We start from the raw sequence: 21,418 nt of genomic DNA, 5'->3' as shown, positions 1-21,418 counted from the left end.
CGGCTGCCGCGCCGCGGCGGGCTGCTGCTGCTGTCTCGCCCGCTCGCGCTCGTCCCGCTCCCTCTTCTCGCGGTACGCGTTGTAGTCGATCTTGTTGGGCGGGGGGGGCGGGTATACTGTACACACGTGACAACTCACCCCGGCTGCCGCGCCGCGGCGGGCTGCTGCTGCTGTCTCGCCCGCTCGCGCTCGTCCCGCTCCCTCTTCTCGCGGTACGCGTTGTAGTCGATCTTGTTGGGCGGGGGGGCGGGTATACTGTACACACGTGACAACTCACCCCGGCTGCCGCGCCGCGGCGGGCTGCTGCTGCTGTCTCGCCCGCTCGCGCTCGTCCCGCTCCCTCTTCTCGCGGTACGCGTTGTAGTCGATCTTGTTGGGCGGGGGGGCGGGTATACTGTACACACGTGACAACTCACCCCGGCTGCCGCGCCGCGGCGGGCTGCTGCTGCTGTCTCGCCCGCTCGCGCTCGTCCCGCTCCCTCTTCTCGCGGTACGCGTTGTAGTCGATCTTGTTGGGCGGGGGGGCGGGTATACTGTACACACGTGACAACTCACCCCGGCTGCCGCGCCGCGGCGGGCTGCTGCTGCTGTCTCGCCCGCTCGCGCTCGTCCCGCTCCCTCTTCTCGCGGTACGCGTTGTAGTCGATCTTGTTGGGCGGGGGGGCGGGTATACTGTACACACGTGACAACTCACCCCGGCTGCCGCGCCGCGGCGGGCTGCTGCTGCTGTCTCGCCCGCTCGCGCTCGTCCCGCTCCCTCTTCTCGCGGTACGCGTTGTAGTCGATCTTGTTGGGCGGGGGGGCGGGTATACTGTACACACGTGACAACTCACCCCGGCTGCCGCGCCGCGGCGGGCTGCTGCTGCTGTCTCGCCCGCTCGCGCTCGTCCCGCTCCCTCTTCTCGCGGTACGCGTTGTAGTCGATCTTGTTGGGCGGGGGGGCGGGTATACTGTACACACGTGACAACTCACCCCGGCTGCCGCGCCGCGGCGGGCTGCTGCTGCTGTCTCGCCCGCTCGCGCTCGTCCCGCTCCCTCTTCTCGCGGTACGCGTTGTAGTCGATCTTGTTGGGCGGGGGGGCGGGTATACTGTACACACGTGACAACTCACCCCGGCTGCCGCGCCGCGGCGGGCTGCTGCTGCTGTCTCGCCCGCTCGCGCTCGTCCCGCTCCCTCTTCTCGCGGTACGCGTTGTAGTCGATCTTGTTGGGCGGGGGGGCGGGTATACTGTACACACGTGACAACTCACCCCGGCTGCCGCGCCGCGGCGGGCTGCTGCTGCTGTCTCGCCCGCTCGCGCTCGTCCCGCTCCCTCTTCTCGCGGTACGCGTTGTAGTCGATCTTGTTGGGCGGGGGGGCGGGTATACTGTACACACGTGACAACTCACCCCGGCTGCCGCGCCGCGGCGGGCTGCTGCTGCTGTCTCGCCCGCTCGCGCTCGTCCCGCTCCCTCTTCTCGCGGTACGCGTTGTAGTCGATCTTGTTGGGCGGGGGGGCGGGTATACTGTACACACGTGACAACTCACCCCGGCTGCCGCGCCGCGGCGGGCTGCTGCTGCTGTCTCGCCCGCTCGCGCTCGTCCCGCTCCCTCTTCTCGCGGTACGCGTTGTAGTCGATCTTGTTGGGCGGGGGGGCGGGTATACTGTACACACGTGACAACTCACCCCGGCTGCCGCGCCGCGGCGGGCTGCTGCTGCTGTCTCGCCCGCTCGCGCTCGTCCCGCTCCCTCTTCTCGCGGTACGCGTTGTAGTCGATCTTGTTGGGCGGGGGGGCGGGTATACTGTACACACGTGACAACTCACCCCGGCTGCCGCGCCGCGGCGGGCTGCTGCTGCTGTCTCGCCCGCTCGCGCTCGTCCCGCTCCCTCTTCTCGCGGTACGCGTTGTAGTCGATCTTGTTGGGCGGGGGGGCGGGTATACTGTACACACGTGACAACTCACCCCGGCTGCCGCGCCGCGGCGGGCTGCTGCTGCTGTCTCGCCCGCTCGCGCTCGTCCCGCTCCCTCTTCTCGCGGTACGCGTTGTAGTCGATCTTGTTGGGCGGGGGGGCGGGTATACTGTACACACGTGACAACTCACCCCGGCTGCCGCGCCGCGGCGGGCTGCTGCTGCTGTCTCGCCCGCTCGCGCTCGTCCCGCTCCCTCTTCTCGCGGTACGCGTTGTAGTCGATCTTGTTGGGCGGCGGGGCGGCGGGCGCGGCGGGCACGTACCCGCCGGCCAAGGGCGCGCGGCGTCGCTCGCGCTCGTATTCTGTACAAACATTGTACGTTTCAAATCTATGCCGTTATTAACAGCATTTCGGACTTAACGATTTCAAGTACGCTTAACCAGTACGAACACTCGTATTATACGAATTTCTTTACGTTGCGATAATTATTTAATTAATCGATCAGCTGAATTGAGTTGATACTTGACACATGTTGTTTATTATAAGTATTATAACAAAATTTAGCTAAATGGATAGACCATTATAAAAAAGTGGAATCTGATAAGATATTTTTACTTTCAAAAATAGACCAGTGATCCCATAAGTGTTCCGTAAACAAAGTTTTGTACGGAACACTAAAAAGAAAATGGTACCACTCGACATTGAATAACTTTACGGTTTAGACTCACTTGTTTTTAGTCACTCGCGCGACATGTTTAAATTCGATTATTGGTAACACTCTTCGAGCAACACCGGCTTCCGACACGTCGGAAGGGAGGGGCCCAAGCGATATCTCACCGTACAAATCATTCTGCCATTTTTCGGGGGGGGGGGGGGGGGAAGGTGCACACAGTCGCACTTCTCACACACTTACATACAAAATCCAATCAAAGGCCCTACCGCGAACCACGTTCGACGTGTTGCCTCTCTATGGCACTTGTAAATTCATACGTAAGTGTGACAGGGAGGCAACACGTCGAACGTGGTTTGCGGTAGGCCCTCTGTAATGACGACACAAATACATAGAAAATGACACACGTCAAAGACAAATCTTGCAAACCTCGATCTCTTTTTGTGTACGGACGAGTGACTAGTGTCACAACACGCACACTAACACATTTTCGTTGAAGTATGTCATTGTGTTCTGAGAGATGAGAAGTCGGATTTGTCGCTCGACCGATCCGCAATTTGTACTGAGCGAGCAAAATCGATAAATCCAACAATTACTTGAGACTAAAATATAATAATTGTATTTAAATGTAATTAAACGTATGATATGTAAAAAAAAATATTACATGTGAAATGTAACACTTTCTTTTTGTAAATTTGATGTCCCCGACCTCTTTTTATAACAAAAAACCGAGCAAACAGGCATTTTTGTGCAGCAGTGTTCACGCGCGCGTCTGGACTCGGTCTAGTGAAAAATCCAAGTGCAACTAGTTTTATTACCCGCGCTAGATTATATTGACGCGCTAATCTTGTACCTCGGCAGAGGGGAAATAGTGCGAATGCCGCCTCCCTTCCGTGTTGCTCGAAGGTAACACTCGATTCCTAACATTTTATTGAAAAATAATTGTACAACAACTATATACATAAACGCGATATTTCAGGGTCAAAATAGCAATTTACTTCCAGGTCGTCTCAACATCTAGTTTTTGCCCGCCTCTGCCTCGGGTGATCTGTGTTGCCTCGGTCGCTATTTTGGCCCACCTGTCCGGGTGTATCCTACAGATATTTCATGAACAACCTAGCAAGTTATTACAAAAGTGTTACCTTTGTCAAACGACTTGTCAAAGTCGTCATTGGGCAGCGTCGGTCACTATTTTGGCCCACCTGTCCGGGTGTATCCTACAGATATTTCATGAATAACCTAGCAAGTTATTACAAAAGTGTTACCTTTGTCGAACGACTTGTCAAAGTCGTCATTGGGCAGCGTCGGTCACTATTTTGGCCCACCTGTCCGGGTGTATCCTACAGATATTTCATGAATAACCTAGCAAGTTATTACAAAAGTGTTACCTTTGTCAAACGACTTGTCAAAGTCGTCATTGGGCAGCGTCGGTCACTATTTTGGCCCACCTGTCCGGGTGTATCCTACAAATATTTCATGAACAACCTAGCAAGTTATTACAAAAGTATTACCTTTGTCAAACGACTTGTCAAAGTCGTCATTGGGCAGCGACGGCCGCTGCTGCGAGGCCGAGCCGCTGCCGTGCGCCGCGCTCGAGTGTGGCGAGCTGCCGCCTGCGAATAACAAGAATAATAAATTTATTTTTCACCACACCAGCTCGGAAAGGCTTACTTTGCGCTTCAAAAACCGATAGCAAAGTTGCGTTTTATTCACATGTGAGGCAAAGTAATCAAATGCCAATTTTGAGTTGTTTTCATAGGTTTGCTGGTTGAATTGACTTTTAAATGATGATTTTGAATGATAAATATTTAATGACATAAATTTGGATTTGATTTGGTTTGTTTGATATCTTACAGTTAATATTTTCTTCGGGTTGGTGTGGTGAAAAATTTTGTGTTTCACTCGGGGGCAAATTTTGTTTAACCCTCGTGCTTTTGAAACCCTCGCAACGCTCAAGATTCCAATTACGAACCACTCGCTACGCTCGTGGTTCAATTTTGGAATCTTTCGCTTGCTCGGGTATCAATATTAGCACGAGCGGTTAAACAACAACTTTGCCCCCTTGTAAAACAAAAAGAAAATAGACCGTATAGAAACGGATTGTCACAGTAAATTATGTAGCCACTGTAAACTTACTGCCATCTTTCGACAGAAGATAAAACTGTTAGAACACCATTTGACTTTGATCCTTATTCCTTCACTGATATGATTTATGATTTCACTGATGTGATGTGTTCACTTATTAAATATTAATATGAACGCTATCTAATCGACTATAGGCCAAAGGTATGGTGCAATCTTTTCGAGGGATGGCGCCATAACCTTCAGCCTACTCTCGAGTAGATGGCGTTAAAACAAGTTAACACATATCAGTGAAAGAATAATGATCAAAGTCAAATGGCGTTCTAACAGTTTAATCGTCTGTCGAAAGATGGCAGTAAATGTAGTGTAGCTACATAATTTACCATGACAAAAATTCTCTATTTAAAATTCTCTTTGCGACAAGCAAGGAGATAAATAGGATCATTCGTATGCACAAAGAAACAGCTTCTTACCTAATTTCGTCGGGAATAAAAAAGCCATGGAGCTGAAAATAACAAAAGCGACTCACTGTTGCTGTTCCTCTCCATCATCTTCCTCTTGAGCCGGGACGGGCACTTGTCGAAGATGTGCAGGAACTCGGCCGTGAGCCGCTCCAGCAGGTCCGAGGTCACCGTCCGGTCCACGTACGAGAACCAGTGCCGGCCCTCGTTAGATTGGGGTATCTGGAAACATACTGCCATTGAAGACTAGAACAGAAGTACACAGAATAAATAATAGTACTAAGTACAGAAGACTCACTCTCTAACAAAACGCGTCTGTCATGATCAGCACAGATATGGCCGCTAGGTGGCGACAGCGCCACGCGCGGCTTATGGCAAACCCCAAAATTGGGGCCGAACGGATGTACTTTTAGCTACCTGTAGCAAAGCGACGAAATCGCAGAGTGAGACACGCCTGATAAGTACAAAGACAATATTTTTTTTTTTTTTTTTTCTAGTTTTATCTGCAATCAGTCAGACTATAAGCAGATTGGTTGAGTGCTTTATATCATGACGAGCGAGTCCTCCAGCGAGGGCTTCTACTCATTTCGCTTTGACAATTTTGGATTGTCTATGTATGAGGGAAGATGTCTTTTCTTTTTAGTCTTTTATCATATCCCTTGTCTGTTAGTTTTGCTGCCAGGTCGTTTGGGTGGTGTCTTAATCTATGGTGATATGCCTTAGTTGCGTGAAGGATTTCTTCCTTCACAGTATTGATTTGCAGGTATTTATGTATTTCAGAGTTGGTTGTGAACCACGGAGCGTTGCTTATGGACCGCAGTATGTTGTTTTGCATTCTTTGTATTATTGCGACACTCTAATAACACGAGCTAAAAATTGCCTAGTCCAGAGCACACAGTCGCTGGGGCCGAAATCGGTCAGGAGAGCATCACTCACTCACTTATTATTGCGATGTTGGAGTTGCTGGCACTGCCCCAAAGTTGTATGCCGTACATCCATGCTGGCTTAAGAATAGTTTTGTAGATTAGGAGTTTGTTGTCTATGGAGAGTTTGCTGTTTCTTCCAAGTAACCAGTAATAATCACGAAATCTAAATCTTAGTTCTTCTCTTTTTGTTTTGATGTGTTGTTGCCATGTAAGCCGTCGATCTAGATGTAAGCCGAGGTATCGGACACTGTCATGGTGGGGCAGTGTGGAGTTTTCCAGAGTAACTGGAGGGCAGTTTCCTTTCCTGAGCGTGAAAGTAACTTGGACAGATTTTGATGCACTTGCTCTTATCCTCCATTTTTGCAACCATTTTGTTATGTCCTCTAGCGCGTTTTGTAACTTAAGTGATGCGATACCAGGATCCCTGCTACTTGCAAGTATGGCAGTATCATCAGCAAAAGTGGCCGTGGTGATCCCATCCACTTGTGGTAGGTCAGCCGTGTAAATCGTGTAGAGCACCGGTCCCAACACTGAGCCCTGGGGCACTCCAGCTTTTATTTCTAAGAGCTTAGAGGTCTCATCATCCTCTTTAACTTGAAATAGGCGATCTGATAGATAGGAGTGAAACAAGTTAAAGTAACTGTGGGGTAAGTATGTGCGTATCTTGCAAAGCAGCCCTTTGTGCCACACTCTGTCGAATGCCTGTTGAATGTCTAGAAAAGCTGAAGAACAGTATTCTTTTTCTTCCAGTGACTTTCTGATTCGCTCCACGACTCTGTGAACTTGTTCGATTGTGGAATGCTTTTGTCTAAAGCCGAACTGGTGCGTTGGTATGACTTTTGTCTCTTCTAGTATCGGAAGGATTCTTCTTAGGAGCAGTTTTTCACAGACTTTTGACAGGATCGGTAGTAGGCTAATTGGCCTATATGAGGTAACCTCGTTAGCAGGTTTTCCTGGTTTGTGTATCATCAGTATCTGGGAGACTTTCCACAAGCTGGGATAATATTGTACTCTTAGGATTCCATTGTATAGTGTCACCAAGAATACTACTGCTTTTCTCGGTAGATGCTTTAGAACTTCTTTTGAGATGAGGTCGAATCCTGGTGCTTTTTTATCTTTCAGATCATTGATTACTCTCCAGACTTCGCGTACTGTTACTGGAGTTGGTGGGAGTGACATTTGGAAGGGCTGGTTTAGTGTTTTGTCTACTTCTCTTTCAGACTCTGCATCATTCGCGGCATTCGGGTAGAAGACATTTTGTAAGTGTTCTGCGAAGGTTTCTGCTTTTTGTCGTGGGGTTCGCGCCCAGCCTGTACTACTTCGAAGAGGTGCCTTAGCTAGTTGCGGTTGGTCAAAGTGTTTCGTAAATTTCCACAACGAGTAGTTTGTTGCTGCTGTTCCTGTTAGTGATTCTAGTTGCGTCTCTAAGGTGATGTTATGCCAGTTTTTTAACGTTTCTCTTAATTTCCTTTAAGAACAATATGAAATAGAGAGTTACTGCCATGGTAAATTATGTCGGGTGCGAAACTCCCCCCTTCGGGCAAACTCGGCTCCGTTCGACTCAGCATTGCTCCGAGCAATTATTAGGGTTGACACAACTTCACGTCCCATTGCGTGCACGACCAAAGATAATCACTTGAATTTTGACAGCCCCAAATAGCCGAAAGGGATAGTGCCGTATATTAGAAAGGGACAGCATGATTCGACCCTGAACCGCTGTCAAACTTCGGTTTTGTAGGAAGTTTCGTTTCTGTACGGTAGTACTATTATTTATTCTGTACTGATGCGTTGTTGTTTCCAGATATGTGTTTAATTAGAATAATTAGTCGGACACTATTTACGTACAGTTCTAGACAGCTTATTCCCTAAAATCTTTTCATGTGTGGTGACCACGCGCCCCACGTAAACGCTTCCATACGCTTCGTATTGCAGTGTCTTTAAACTTTTGAACGCCACATACGGCAATTGACGTCAACGCAAAATCGTGACAACGACGCCAAAGACGGCATTTGACGTCGATCGTTTTTTGATAAAAATCTACTGAAAAACACCCCACTTTTACGTTGGCATTATTTATTCACAAAACTAAATTTTACCCCCGTGGCGTCAATGGCACGGCAAATGTATGCGCAGTTTGGCGTTCAAAAGGTTAACATACATACATATAATCACGCCTATTTCCCGGAGGGGTAGGCAGAGACCACGGATTTCCACTTGCTACGATCCTGACATACCTCTTTCGCTTCCTTCACTTTCATAATATTCGTCATACACGCTCGCCAGTTTAGGAAGGCGTGGCTCACTCCGAGAATTCGTAGCTTTGCTACAGGTAGCTAAAAGTACATCCGTTCCACCCCAATTTTGGGGAAAGTCATAAGCCGCGCGTGGCGCTGTCGCCACCTAGCGGCCATATCTGTGCTGATTGTAACAGACGCGTTTTGTTAGAGAGTGAGTCTTCTGCACCTAGTACAATTATTTATTCTGTGGTTTAGGGTGCTCTCGAGCTCAAAAGTCAAAAGGGTAAACAATAAATAAATAAATACAAATAAAAACGTAACCCAAAGCACTAACACTCACCGCCCAGTTGCTCCACTTGGATGCCAGGTGTATACAGAAGCAGGCCACCACGGTGGGCCGGTACTGCAGGCACATGGTCGTCAGGTGTAAGCTGTTCGACGCCATGAAATATGATGTCTGCGCGAGGTCCTTGGGCGCTGTGGGTGTGAGACAGACATGTTAGAATGTAAAAGTGGGAAATAAAAGTAGCGATATAAGGGGCCCCCCCTCCACATCTAGCGTCTTTCGAGCGTCGGCGTCTACAACTCTATGGCCGCTGCTCGACGCAACGTCGACGCAACTGCGCAGCGACGTCATTTTCCATAACGCTGACCAGACGCCGACGCTCGAAAGACGCTAGATGTGGGGGGGGGGGGGGCTAAATTGGGATTAGCCGGTCGTAGCATTTAGCAGATGGCGCCAGCGTAGCTTGCTCTGTCAATCCCTAGAAATGTGTCAGTTCTGTTTTTATAATGGAATTTTATGCCCTGGATGCCAGCACTTTCAGCCAAATCTCATAAAAAAAGGAGCAGGCTATGATGGCGCCATCTATGCAAACCTTTGACAGTTGCTAACCCCATTGTACGAATGAAAGACTAGTTTTGAAATAATTTTGATAGTTTTACGGTTAAAGATTCTTTATTCTCATAAGAATTACAAATTAGTTTAATTCGTTTTCAGACATTAATTGCTAATGTTTAAACAGCCATTGATAAAATCTTGTATTTAAATGTAAGGAGCCAAAGTTAAACGACATCCTACGATGAGCTTCAGTTACTAGTTGGCTTATTAAAGATGTATTATGATTATGAAATAAGGCATCTATTTTAAGATATAAAATAATCTAAACTAATTTACTGAATTTAGGGGTGTGAAGCTTACAATGAGGTCTAAAATGGTCCTGGAGCATAAAATAAATATAGGAACGGAAAGGGTCTCAAAATGTCAGCAGGTTTGAGATTTTACCTGGTTTTGCAGAATCCGTATCCACCCTTACATTCATCATTAATATATAATAATTATGATTTAATTTAAAAAAAGAAGCAAAGAGCAGAGAGGAGTTGAAGAAGCGCTGGTGGCCTAGCGGTAAGAGCGTGCGACTTGCAATCCGGAGGTCGCGGGTTCAAACCCCGGCTAGTACCAATGAGTTTTTCGGAACTTATGTACGAAATATCATTTGATATTTACTAGTCGCTTTTCGGTGAAGGAAATAATCGTGAGGAAACCGGACTAATCCCAATAAGGCCTAATTTTCCCTCTGGGTTGGAAGGTCAGATGGCAGTCGCTTTCGTAAAAACTAGTGCCTACGTCAAATCATGGGATTAGTTGTCAAGCGGACCCCAGGCTCCTATGTGAGCCGTGGCAAAATGCCGGGATAACACGTCATGCTCCGTGGAAACCCCACTGTCTGTTTTGTGATTTATTGAAACGTAATGCTGATGTACACAATATGTACTGAATTAGTACATACTTAGAAAAATTTGTACCTCAATAGATCGAGAGTACAATTAACTCAATTCGGACTTGCTGTAGAGCATCTCCCCAGCAACCCCAAAATTTAATTAAAGAAAATTCACGTAAATACTTACTTTTTAGCAAAAAAGACGCCTAAAAAAAATTGTACTGCAGTTTTTAATGTTGATCGAGTAGTTAGCCATGGCTAGTTAAATTAACTAATTGTCGCCAGGACGCAAGCGCCTCCAGCCGACTTCTCATAGCTCCTCTACACGATGGGCCAACGCCGGCCACTCCAAGGGACGCATTTATGCGTTAGAGGGAGCAAGTGATATTGCTATCTCATTCTACTGCATGGCTGCGTCCCTTGGAGTGGCTGGCGTTGGCCCATCGTGTAGAGGAGCCATCAAACGTACGAAACTTTGTGTTTTTATTTAGGTACAATGAGATACACACATTTTATTTATGTTATGAACTTGGTTTCTGGTGAGAGTTCAATTTTTTTCTTGGCAACCAGCAATGGGGGTGTAGTTGCATTGATCATAAACGTACGTACTTATTTTTAGTCGTACCTTCGTGTTTTTTACATGACATTATTGAAGTATCTTGATAACGTTAAAACGAAGATTAAGTACTTTTATTTTTATTGCTAGGTACTTATAGGAGTTACAATTCATAAAACCATATTTTTATATCATTTTTAATTGTTTAACGTAAAATATGTTATACAAGGAAACATAATAAACAAATCGATTGAAAACTATTTTTAAGTTATCTTATTGACAAAATATCATCATCTAAACATATATAAACATTGATTGACTTTTTGCATTTTTAATAAAATTAACTCTTGATGTAAATAAGTATGTTTGATTGAAATGGTTTACCAAAATTTGTTTTATGTACCTTTGTCTTGAGATCATCATAGCAGTACCAGTAAGGTCCCGTTTTACAATGAGCTGTAAAATGACCAAGTCCTGTTGCAACTGTTGGAGGTACAAATTCAATAATTGACGCTAGGTCGTATCGTCTGTTGCTTTGCAGAACTAATGTTTTTGGCAGTTCTTTTATAGTCACTGTATTAACGACTTCAAATATAATATGATCCGATAAATTATAGGTCATCGCAACTGTGCCAAAACATTGTTCGTTATTACACTTTGTATATTCATTGCTCAACATAGAGTTTGCTGATGATTCTAAGCCAGCAAGACTCTCCTCCAAGTATAGGATATTCAACGGTAAAATTGGTAACATTCTTTCTGTTCTCTTGTCACAAGTATTGCATGTTTTTAAAATTCTTGCACTACAATATTCACTAAAGAGAATCGACTCAAAAATCTTGGTCACATTACACTGACAATCATAAATTTTGAGATTACCCTGGTAAGAAATTTTGTCACAAAAATTTATAAGAATATCTGACCTTAATCGTAATACATCAACATCCAAGTCATTCAGAGATACTGCTTTAACCAACATAGAAAAAGTCGATTTTATACGGTCGACATGTTGAGCAAAAACATTATTCTCTTTATAAAGTACGGCAAATGCTTGTAGAACAGCATTAAACGCGCATGTATTTTGCAAAATTATATCTTTCATTCCTGATCTACTAATATTTCCGTTTGGAATCAAATGTACATACTTTCTATTACTCTTTGGTTTAATTGTTTCGATTAAAGGTTTCGATTTATTAGTATTGTTTTTGTTTCGCCAGTTTTCCTCGTTTTTTGGTTTAGCTATGAATATAGAATTATCCCCGAAAGATTTATCAGTTTCATCAAAGCTTTTTTGTGATTTTTCTTGTGAATCATTAGTACAATCAAGGGAACCATTTGCTGTCTGAAAAATATCAGGATAAGAGCATTTCGCGGCCTTTAATTCTCCAGATAAATAATCAGTATGAACCATAATAAATCTATCCACACGCAAAAGACCGCTTCTTGAATTGAGTAGTAGCTGTTTAATGTTTTTAAAATAACTTTCAACGTTGCTGCTACTAGCATTGTCAGTCGATTCCTTGAAAAAAGGCAACATTAGATTAGTCCAAAGGGGCAGTCTATATATAAGTTTCTTAAAGCTTTCTATAAATATAGGAAAAAAATAAACATTTTCAAAATTAGTGTCTTCACACAGATCACTGTGCACTTTTTCTCTGTTTATAATATGTTCGAAATCGGCAATAACTGTGTTCTGAAGAAGTAATTCGTCATCATTTTCTTCAAATATCGAACCCTCGTTGTCTGATTCTATTACTTCTTCTGGTTGTTCCATTTCTTCAAGAATGTTTTCAATTTCTTCAGTTGTGCCAAGCAACTTTTCTTTAGCTATTTCACATCTCGTTATCTGGCCATTTTTTGTACATCGATCAAATCTGTTAACTGCAACTATTATAACATTTAGTATGATTTCTTTCGCCGTCGCATAAATATTACACGTTTTAAGCTTTAACAATTGCCGTATGTAAAATTTCTTCACACGCATGTCAACATTTTTGAAACATTTAAGTCTGTATAAAGTTTTTATAAAATGTGACGAATCAAGGCGCATTATACACTTTGGACTAACTTTCGTTAGCCCTTCTAAAAGTGAAAAACAGTGATTTATGTAAGCTTTTGTCGTATTAAAGGTAGTGAACACTTTAACACAAGCACCGATCAAAGCGCTGGAGTCATCGGTAATCACTTCCTTAGGTTTTGGCATAGATTGTATCCATGTTTTTAGCCATAAATATATGTTGTCTAGTGTTTGAGTAGCTGAAATCATCTGAGCGATTGGTATAGACGTGTTTTTAATTTTAAGAAGTACAACGTATAAGAACAGATGTTTTGACTGGTAACAGCGTTTCGGGTCGATTGGAGGCCGTATTTTTTTAAATAATGATCCAGTTGCGTCTAGGCTCAGTGAAGTATAATTTGTATGTGAAAATGTTTCATAAAATGTTCGCTGCAACTTCGTCCAATAATAGACAAAGAAGGGGTTGAGGGAAACATTCCGAATTACAGTATCAAATGGTGGCGTAAAACTCATTATCCATAACGCCATCGTCACAACTCTGTGATAATATGTGGAAGTATTAGTCCGGCTCCTTATATTTTGAAGAGTTTTAAGTGTAGGAATGAAAGGCGGTTCCTGTGTATCATCATCACCAAGGACACTATTCATTAATTTGTTTCGAAATACTATTGGATATTCATTTTCCAAGCTAGCAGCAAGTTTTTCTTTAGTGCATTTTGTTATTCTAACTTTTTTCTTGTGGATCAATTCTGAATCTACATTTTGCAGAATACACTTTACAGAAATCGAATTACTATCACGATTATCGGTGTAGATAAAAATTTTACCACTGCATTCTTGACAGTAACCATTTATTTTTACACTGTCACCATTAGTATAATTATTTTTGAATACCCATGTGCACCTATTTATGTGCGCATAGTTCCATTTCAAATTCTACTATATTGTCATCACAATCACTGTTACTATCAGAAAGTGTTGACTCACCACTATTGCTATCCACACTTGAAGAATCTTCGGAAAAACCGTTACTTTTACCGATAGATAGTTCATGATTAATATTTTTATTAATGTCCATCTCACTAAAAAATAAATTGAAATTTCTTTTAGCGGAAAGGTACAAAGCCTTAGGTGATATTTGAGCACTTAACTTACGACTTATTGTCTTGTAAACATCACTTCCAGAACTTGGCAAACTAGTCACATCACGGAATTGTTCACTGTGTTGTAAGAAAACACACTTTTGTTCCTCTAAAGAAACGGATAATCTTTTTCCACGCTTCATTTTTGAGAATGTACGAACACCATACACGATCGTAACGGAGGAGTGAATGATGATTCGGTTAAAACACTAATTGAGGGTAGTTGACAAATTTTACACTGCAGTGATATTAATACCCACATAAACAGAACAGTACCCACGACATACATTCATGTTGTATCTGTGGGTGTAAGTATGAATGTAAGTAATTAAGGAAAACTATTATACAGTCTGACAAAAAAGAGTAGAAATTAAAAAGTGGCAATACTGTAGTGTCGTCCCGTTTTCTAATATACAATTATACATTGATTTGAAAGGGACGACACTTCAGTATTGCCACTTTTTAATTTCTACTCTTTTTGCCAACAACAACAACAGACTATAAGTATAGTGGTCAAGTAAATCTTGTCAAAAGAAAAAGGCGGCAAATTTAAAAATGTAGGCGCCAAGGGTTATCGTCCCAAAGAAAAACTGAATTTCGCGCCTTTTACTAGTGACAAGATTTGCTTGACCAACTATAGGTAAATATGTAAATATATTTGTCTAGTTCTTGTCACGGGTCACAGACAAGACATCCTGCAGACTGAGCATAGTAGTAGCGCTACCCACAGATACAACATGAATGTATGTCGCGGGTACTGTTCTGTTTATGTGGGTATTAATATCACTGCAGTGTAAAATTTGTCAACTACCCTCAATTAGTGTTTTAACCGAATCATCATTCACTCCTCCGTTACGATCGTGTATGGTGTTCGTACATTCTCAAAAATGAAGCGTGGAAAAAGATTATCCGTTTCTTTAGAGGAACAAAAGTGTGTTTTCTTACAACACAGTGAACAATTCCGTGATGTGACTAGTTTGCCAAGTTCTGGAAGTGATGTTTACAAGACAATAAGTCGTAAGTTAAGTGCTCAAATATCACCTAAGGCTTTGTACCTTTCCGCTAAAAGAAATTTCAATTTATTTTTTAGTGAGATGGACATTAATAAAAATATTAATCATGAACTATCTATCGGTAAAAGTAACGGTTTTTCCGAAGATTCTTCAAGTGTGGATAGCAATAGTGGTGAGTCAACACTTTCTGATAGTAACAGTGATTGTGATGACAATATAGTAGAATTTGAAATGGAACTATGCGCACATAAATAGGTGCACATGGGTATTCAAAAATAATTATACTAATGGTGACAGTGTAAAAATAAATGGTTACTGTCAAGAATGCAGTGGTAAAATTTTTATATACACCGATAATCGTGATAGTAATTCGATTTCTGTAAAGTGTATTCTGCAAAATGTAGATTCAGAATTGATCCACAAGAAAAAAGTTAGAATAACAAAATGCACTAAAGAAAAACTTGCTGCTAGCTTGGAAAATGAATATCCAATAGTATTTCGAAACAAATTAATGAATAGTGTCCTTGGTGATGATGATACACAGGAACCGCCTTTCATTCCTACACTTAAAACTCTTCAAAATATAAGGAGCCGGACTAATACTTCCACATATTATCACAGAGTTGTGACGATGGCGTTATGGATAATGAGTTTTACGCCACCATTTGATACTGTAATTCGGAATGTTTCCCTCAACCCCTTCTTTGTCTATTATTGGACGAAGTTGCAGCGAACATTTTATGAAACATTTTCACATACAAATTATACTTCACTGAGCCTAGACGCAACTGGATCATTATTTAAAAAAATACGGCCTCCAATCGACCCGAAACGCTGTTACCAGTCAAAACATCTGTTCTTATACGTTGTACTTCTTAAAATTAAAAACACGTCTATACCAATCGCTCAGATGATTTCAGCTACTCAAACACTAGACAACATATATTTATGGCTAAAAACATGGATACAATCTATGCCAAAACCTAAGGAAGTGATTACCGATGACTCCAGCGCTTTGATCGGTGCTTGTGTTAAAGTGTTCACTACCTTTAATACGACAAAAGCTTACATAAATCACTGTTTTTCACTTTTAGAAGGGCTAACGAAAGTTAGTCCAAAGTGTATAATGCGCCTTGATTCGTCACATTTTATAAAAACTTTATACAGACTTAAATGTTTCAAAAATGTTGACATGCGTGTGAAGAAATTTTACATACGGCAATTGTTAAAGCTTAAAACGTGTAATATTTATGCGACGGCGAAAGAAATCATACTAAATGTTATAATAGTTGCAGTTAACAGATTTGATCGATGTACAAAAAATGGCCAGATAACGAGATGTGAAATAGCTAAAGAAAAGTTGCTTGGCACAACTGAAGAAATTGAAAACATTCTTGAAGAAATGGAACAACCAGAAGAAGTAATAGAATCAGACAACGAGGGTTCGATATTTGAAGAAAATGATGACGAATTACTTCTTCAGAACACAGTTATTGCCGATTTCGAACATATTATAAACAGAGAAAAAGTGCACAGTGATCTGTGTGAAGACACTAATTTTGAAAATGTTTATTTTTTTCCTATATTTATAGAAAGCTTTAAGAAACTTATATATAGACTGCCCCTTTGGACTAATCTAATGTTGCCTTTTTTCAAGGAATCGACTGACAATGCTAGTAGCAGCAACGTTGAAAGTTATTTTAAAAACATTAAACAGCTACTACTCAATTCAAGAAGCGGTCTTTTGCGTGTGGATAGATTTATTATGGTTCATACTGATTATTTATCTGGAGAATTAAAGGCCGCGAAATGCTCTTATCCTGATATTTTTCAGACAGCAAATGGTTCCCTTGATTGTACTAATGATTCACAAGAAAAATCACAAAAAAGCTTTGATGAAACTGATAAATCTTTCGGGGATAATTCTATATTCATAGCTAAACCAAAAAACGAGGAAAACTGGCGAAACAAAAACAATACTAATAAATCGAAACCTTTAATCGAAACAATTAAACCAAAGAGTAATAGAAAGTATGTACATTTGATTCCAAACGGAAATATTAGTAGATCAGGAATGAAAGATATAATTTTGCAAAATACATGCGCGTTTGATGCTGTTCTACAAGCATTTGCCGTACTTTATAAAGAGAATAATGTTTTTGCTCAACATGTCGACCGTATAAAATCGACTTTTTCTATGTTGGTTAAAGCAGTATCTCTGAATGACTTGGATGTTGATGTATTGCGATTAAGGTCAGATATTCTTATAAATTTTTGTGACAAAATTTCTTACCAGGGTAATCTCAAAATTTATGATTGTCAGTGTAATGTGACCAAGATTTTTGAGTCGATTCTCTTTAGTGAATATTGTAGTGCAAGAATTTTAAAAACATGCAATACTTGTGACAAGAGAACAGAAAGAATGTTACCAATTTTACCGTTGAATATCCTATACTTGGAGGAGAGTCTTGCTGGCTTAGAATCATCAGCAAACTCTATGTTGAGCAATGAATATACAAAGTGTAATAACGAACAATGTTTTGGCACAGTTGCGATGACCTATAATTTATCGGATCATATTATATTTGAAGTCGTTAATACAGTGACTATAAAAGAACTGCCAAAAACATTAGTTCTGCAAAGCAACAGACGATACGACCTAGCGTCAATTATTGAATTTGTACCTCCAACAGTTGCAACAGGACTTGGTCATTTTACAGCTCATTGTAAAACGGGACCTTACTGGTACTGCTATGATGATCTCAAGACAAAGGTACATAAAACAAATTTTGGTAAACCATTTCAATCAAACATACTTATTTACATCAAGAGTTAATTTTATTAAAAATGCAAAATTCAATTAATGTTTATATATGTTTAGATGATGATATTTTGTCAATAAGATAACTTAAAAATAGTTTTCAATCGATTTGTTTATTATGTTTCCTTGTATAACATATTTTACGTTAAACAATTAAAAATGATATAAAAATATGGTTTTATGAATTGTAACTCCTATAAGTACCTAGCAATAAAAATAAAAGTACTTAATCTTCGTTTTAACGTTATCAAGATACTTCAATAATGTCATGTAAAAAACACGAAGGTACGACTAAAAATAAGTACGTACGTTTATGATCAATGCAACTACACCCCCATTGCTGGTTGCCAAGAAAAAAATTGAACTCTCACCAGAAACCAAGTTCATAACATAAATAAAATGTGTGTATCTCATTGTACCTAAATAAAAACACAAAGTTTCGTACGTTTGATGGCTCCTCTACACGATGGGCCAACGCCAGCCACTCCAAGGGACGCAGCCATGCAGTAGAATGAGATAGCAATATCACTTGCTCCCTCTAACGCATAAATGCGTCCCTTGGAGTGGCCGGCGTTGGCCCATCGTGTAGAGGAGCTATGAGAAGTCGGCTGGAGGCGCTTGCGTCCTGGCGACAATTAGTTAATTTAACTAGCCATGGCTAACTCGATCAACATTAAAAACTGCAGTACAATTTTTTTTAGGCGTCTTTTTTGCTAAAAAGTAAGTATTTACGTGAATTTTCTTTAATTAAATTTTGGGGTTGCTGGGGAGATGCTCTACAGCAAGTCCGAATTGAGTTAATTGTACTCTCGATCTATTGAGGTACAAATTTTTCTAAGTATGTACTAATTCAGTACATATTGTGTACATCAGCATTACGTTTCAATAAATCACAAAACAGACAGTGGGGTTTCCACGGAGCATGACGTGGGATAACGCGAGGAAGATGATTTAATTAAAAAAAAAAGAAATATTATGGATAAGGTCTTGGTGGCTCAGATGACAGTGCTGGAGTATCTATCCAGAGGCCGTGAGTTCAAGTCCCAACCAAGACAGTAATTTTTCCACTTTTAAATTTATTCTTAGCTTAATGGCATCATTCATAGACGTTTCTGCTTGTTAAAAATTAAAAAAAAGTGGCTGTGACATACACGGACAGACAGACATGACTAATCTATAAGGGTTCCGTTTTTTGCCATTTGGCTACGGAACCCTAATAAAAAGAAAACTATATTATGTCACTAACATTTAATTACATAATTTTAAGTTTGTTTTGTACTTACTAACACTACATTATGAATCCACGGATTCGAAATAAATTATAAATTCAAATTCAAATATGACATGTTTCAGACCTCATTGTGTTAACCCTGTACCAGGCTGACAGTTCAAAAATGACAATCGGATGTCAGTGTTACTCATCGAAAAAATAACACATGTGTGAAGCACCGTATGTGGGAAATATATATCCCCTAGGGCCACTTGCACCATTTATTAACCCAGGTTTAATTGGTTAGACCTGGAGTTAATGGTTTAACCGGTTTCTTTGTTTTTGGCGTGGCGCGCGTACAGCTCTTGTGAGCAAGGACCCCGCTAAGGATTACGGGCGAGCCTTGCTCATATGCATATCTGTCGCCAGTTTTCCATTAGTCGACTTATACGACACCCACGGGACGAGATGGGGTGGTGCTATGGTTTAACCGGTTAACCCCGGGTTAGTGTGATGGTGCAAGTGGTGCTAGCCTGGTAAATGATTAAACGAACACAATTAAAAAAAAATGCAGTGTAAATGGACATGAAAGGGTGACACACAAAATAAGTCCAGTAAGTTCCACATACCTCAGATTTTTCGCAAAAATGTTGGGATACATTGCCTGTGGCCTTTTCTTTTTTTTGGTCCCGCGGTCCGAATGGGACCCTTATTTTAGGGGCGTCGCTTGGGTAGAGTTCGTGCGGTATGGGAGTGGTCGAGGCTTGGTATGAAGTTTTTATTTATCAACTCCCCATAACTTTATTTGTCAATTTAGCATATCTACTGAGTTTCTCCTCTATTTACGTTTTAGAAAAAAATTGTTTTTAATCTCTCTCTTCAATGATAATTATTTTCCAGCTTTTATATTTAAAGCAAACAGTATTTAATTATTGTACCACTGTGCTTTGTTGTCTTTATTTATTCAATAAATTGTTTTTATGATTTCGGTGGTGATTGATATTGAAACAAATTTTGGTTTTTATAAATTTTAAAAGAGATATTAGTAAATCTAGTAAAATATAACGAAAACACTCTAAGTTGGGCATACTTGGATCCATTTACACCACAACACCCTTACCCTACCTGGTAGAACAAGAAATAAATAAACTTCCTCATTCCAAGGGGTTGCAAATGTAAAATGGATCTTACAACTGTCGATTAAAGAAGAAGATATTCCATAAAATAGATAACAAATAGTACGTACAGAATTCACAGGGAGCCTAACTAGTGACAATTGCTTATAACTCTTATAAGGAAACGCCAACCGAACCATATGTTAATTTTTTTAATAAACCGATCGGCGATTGGCCCGGTTTCTATGATGATTGTCACGTAAATTCTTCGCAAATACCACAGCTAATAGCCGCCTCAACCTCACCCAACCACTCCCTCAAGGGCCCACCCTTGACCGCCCTCACTCGGCCCCCAGCCGGCCCGGGCAGCAAGGCAAACCGCCTCACCTTTGACGAGGTGGCACGCGCGGACCACGTGCGTGTGCGGGTGATCGATGGCCACATCGAACCCTAGCGTCTGTAGCAACACGTTCTCGTTGAAAACGAGGTCTTGCGCCTGAAAACGGTCGTCTTGATACAGAGGGATCATTGGATGTCTATAGTGAAGTGGATCCTAACCCTTTACCAGGCTGACATTTCAAAAATGACAATCGAAAGTCAGACTCCGTCTGTTTGAAGTGCCGCATGTGGGAAATATATATCCCCTAGCCTGATAAAGGGTTAAATTCACTTCTTTTTCATGATGCGACAGGAGTGAGAAAACTTTCCGCGACCCCCCTTTAAAACATTTTTGTGAAAACGAAGCTCCATTGACCATTGAATATTACGAGTATATTCCGTACTAGGGCAGTCAGTTTAAAAGTCCGTATCGCTATAGACGTATCGTATCGTGTCGTATCGTATCGTATTTATACTTGATGAATTGGAGCCACAGATGGCGCTGCAGGGCGCCATTTTTTTGGGAAGCAGGATTGTCAAACGTCAACTTTTCACAATCAGACTTACGGAGCCTGGGGACCATTTCTCGAACGGTATTAGACTAATATTATTAGTCCACGAACTGTCAAATCATATGGGTTGTCATCACAACACACTAATAATATTAGACTAATATCGTTCGAGAAATGGGCCCCTGTCAAGTCGTATGGGTTACCATGGCAACACACTACATAACATTAGACTAATACCGTTCGAGAAATGGGCCTATGGTTACAAATGATTACGCAATAGTGTGAACTGTGAATCATATCCATGTTAGCTGTAGGGGTGGAAGCCATACCTGTTCCTGGTACTGGTCGGTGGTGAGCGCGCTGACCCCCTCGCCGCGGTGCACGCACACATGGGCCACTTTTATCACATACTCTAACTTGCGAGGCTGCTCCTCCACCTAAAAACACAACATTTATTAGTCTTATATGATATGATGACTTGATGACGTGATCAGATACATATTTGCTTAATTCGTAAATCATAATCATAAATGATTTGTTTGCACAGACAAGACATCCTCCAGACTGAGCATAGTAGCTCTACCCCCTTTGCCGCAATTTTACTCCTTTGTCGAGTCGAAAGTGTCTTTGTGTGACGTCCGTGTCTTTGAACGGATCAATCAC

The 21,418-nt window shown here is 41.7% G+C and overlaps 1 protein-coding gene across 1 annotated transcript in view; it reads right to left on the bottom strand.

Moving 5' to 3' along the window:
• The window catches only part of LOC134676844 (serine/arginine repetitive matrix protein 2), a 46,391-nt gene that overhangs the window by 9,562 nt on the left and 15,411 nt on the right, over positions 1-21,418 (bottom strand). The window contains exons 4-16 of the mRNA XM_063535225.1: positions 21,085-21,192; positions 20,253-20,361; positions 8,611-8,747; positions 5,176-5,329; positions 4,076-4,177; positions 2,085-2,256; positions 1,807-2,010; positions 1,529-1,732; positions 1,251-1,454; positions 973-1,176; positions 695-898; positions 417-620; positions 139-342 (exon numbers count right to left, since the gene is read on the bottom strand). Of these exons, the coding sequence (XP_063391295.1) occupies positions 139-342; positions 417-620; positions 695-898; positions 973-1,176; positions 1,251-1,454; positions 1,529-1,732; positions 1,807-2,010; positions 2,085-2,256; positions 4,076-4,177; positions 5,176-5,329; positions 8,611-8,747; positions 20,253-20,361; positions 21,085-21,192 (2,210 nt within the window). The remainder of the gene's footprint in view (positions 1-138; positions 343-416; positions 621-694; positions 899-972; positions 1,177-1,250; positions 1,455-1,528; positions 1,733-1,806; positions 2,011-2,084; positions 2,257-4,075; positions 4,178-5,175; positions 5,330-8,610; positions 8,748-20,252; positions 20,362-21,084; positions 21,193-21,418) is intronic.

This window comes from Cydia fagiglandana, chromosome 25, assembly GCF_963556715.1.
Source record: "Cydia fagiglandana chromosome 25, ilCydFagi1.1, whole genome shotgun sequence".
NCBI classification, from domain to species: domain Eukaryota; kingdom Metazoa; phylum Arthropoda; class Insecta; order Lepidoptera; family Tortricidae; genus Cydia; species Cydia fagiglandana.
Note: the sequence above shows the minus strand (reverse complement) of the source record. Positions and strands in the feature narration are given on the sequence as shown.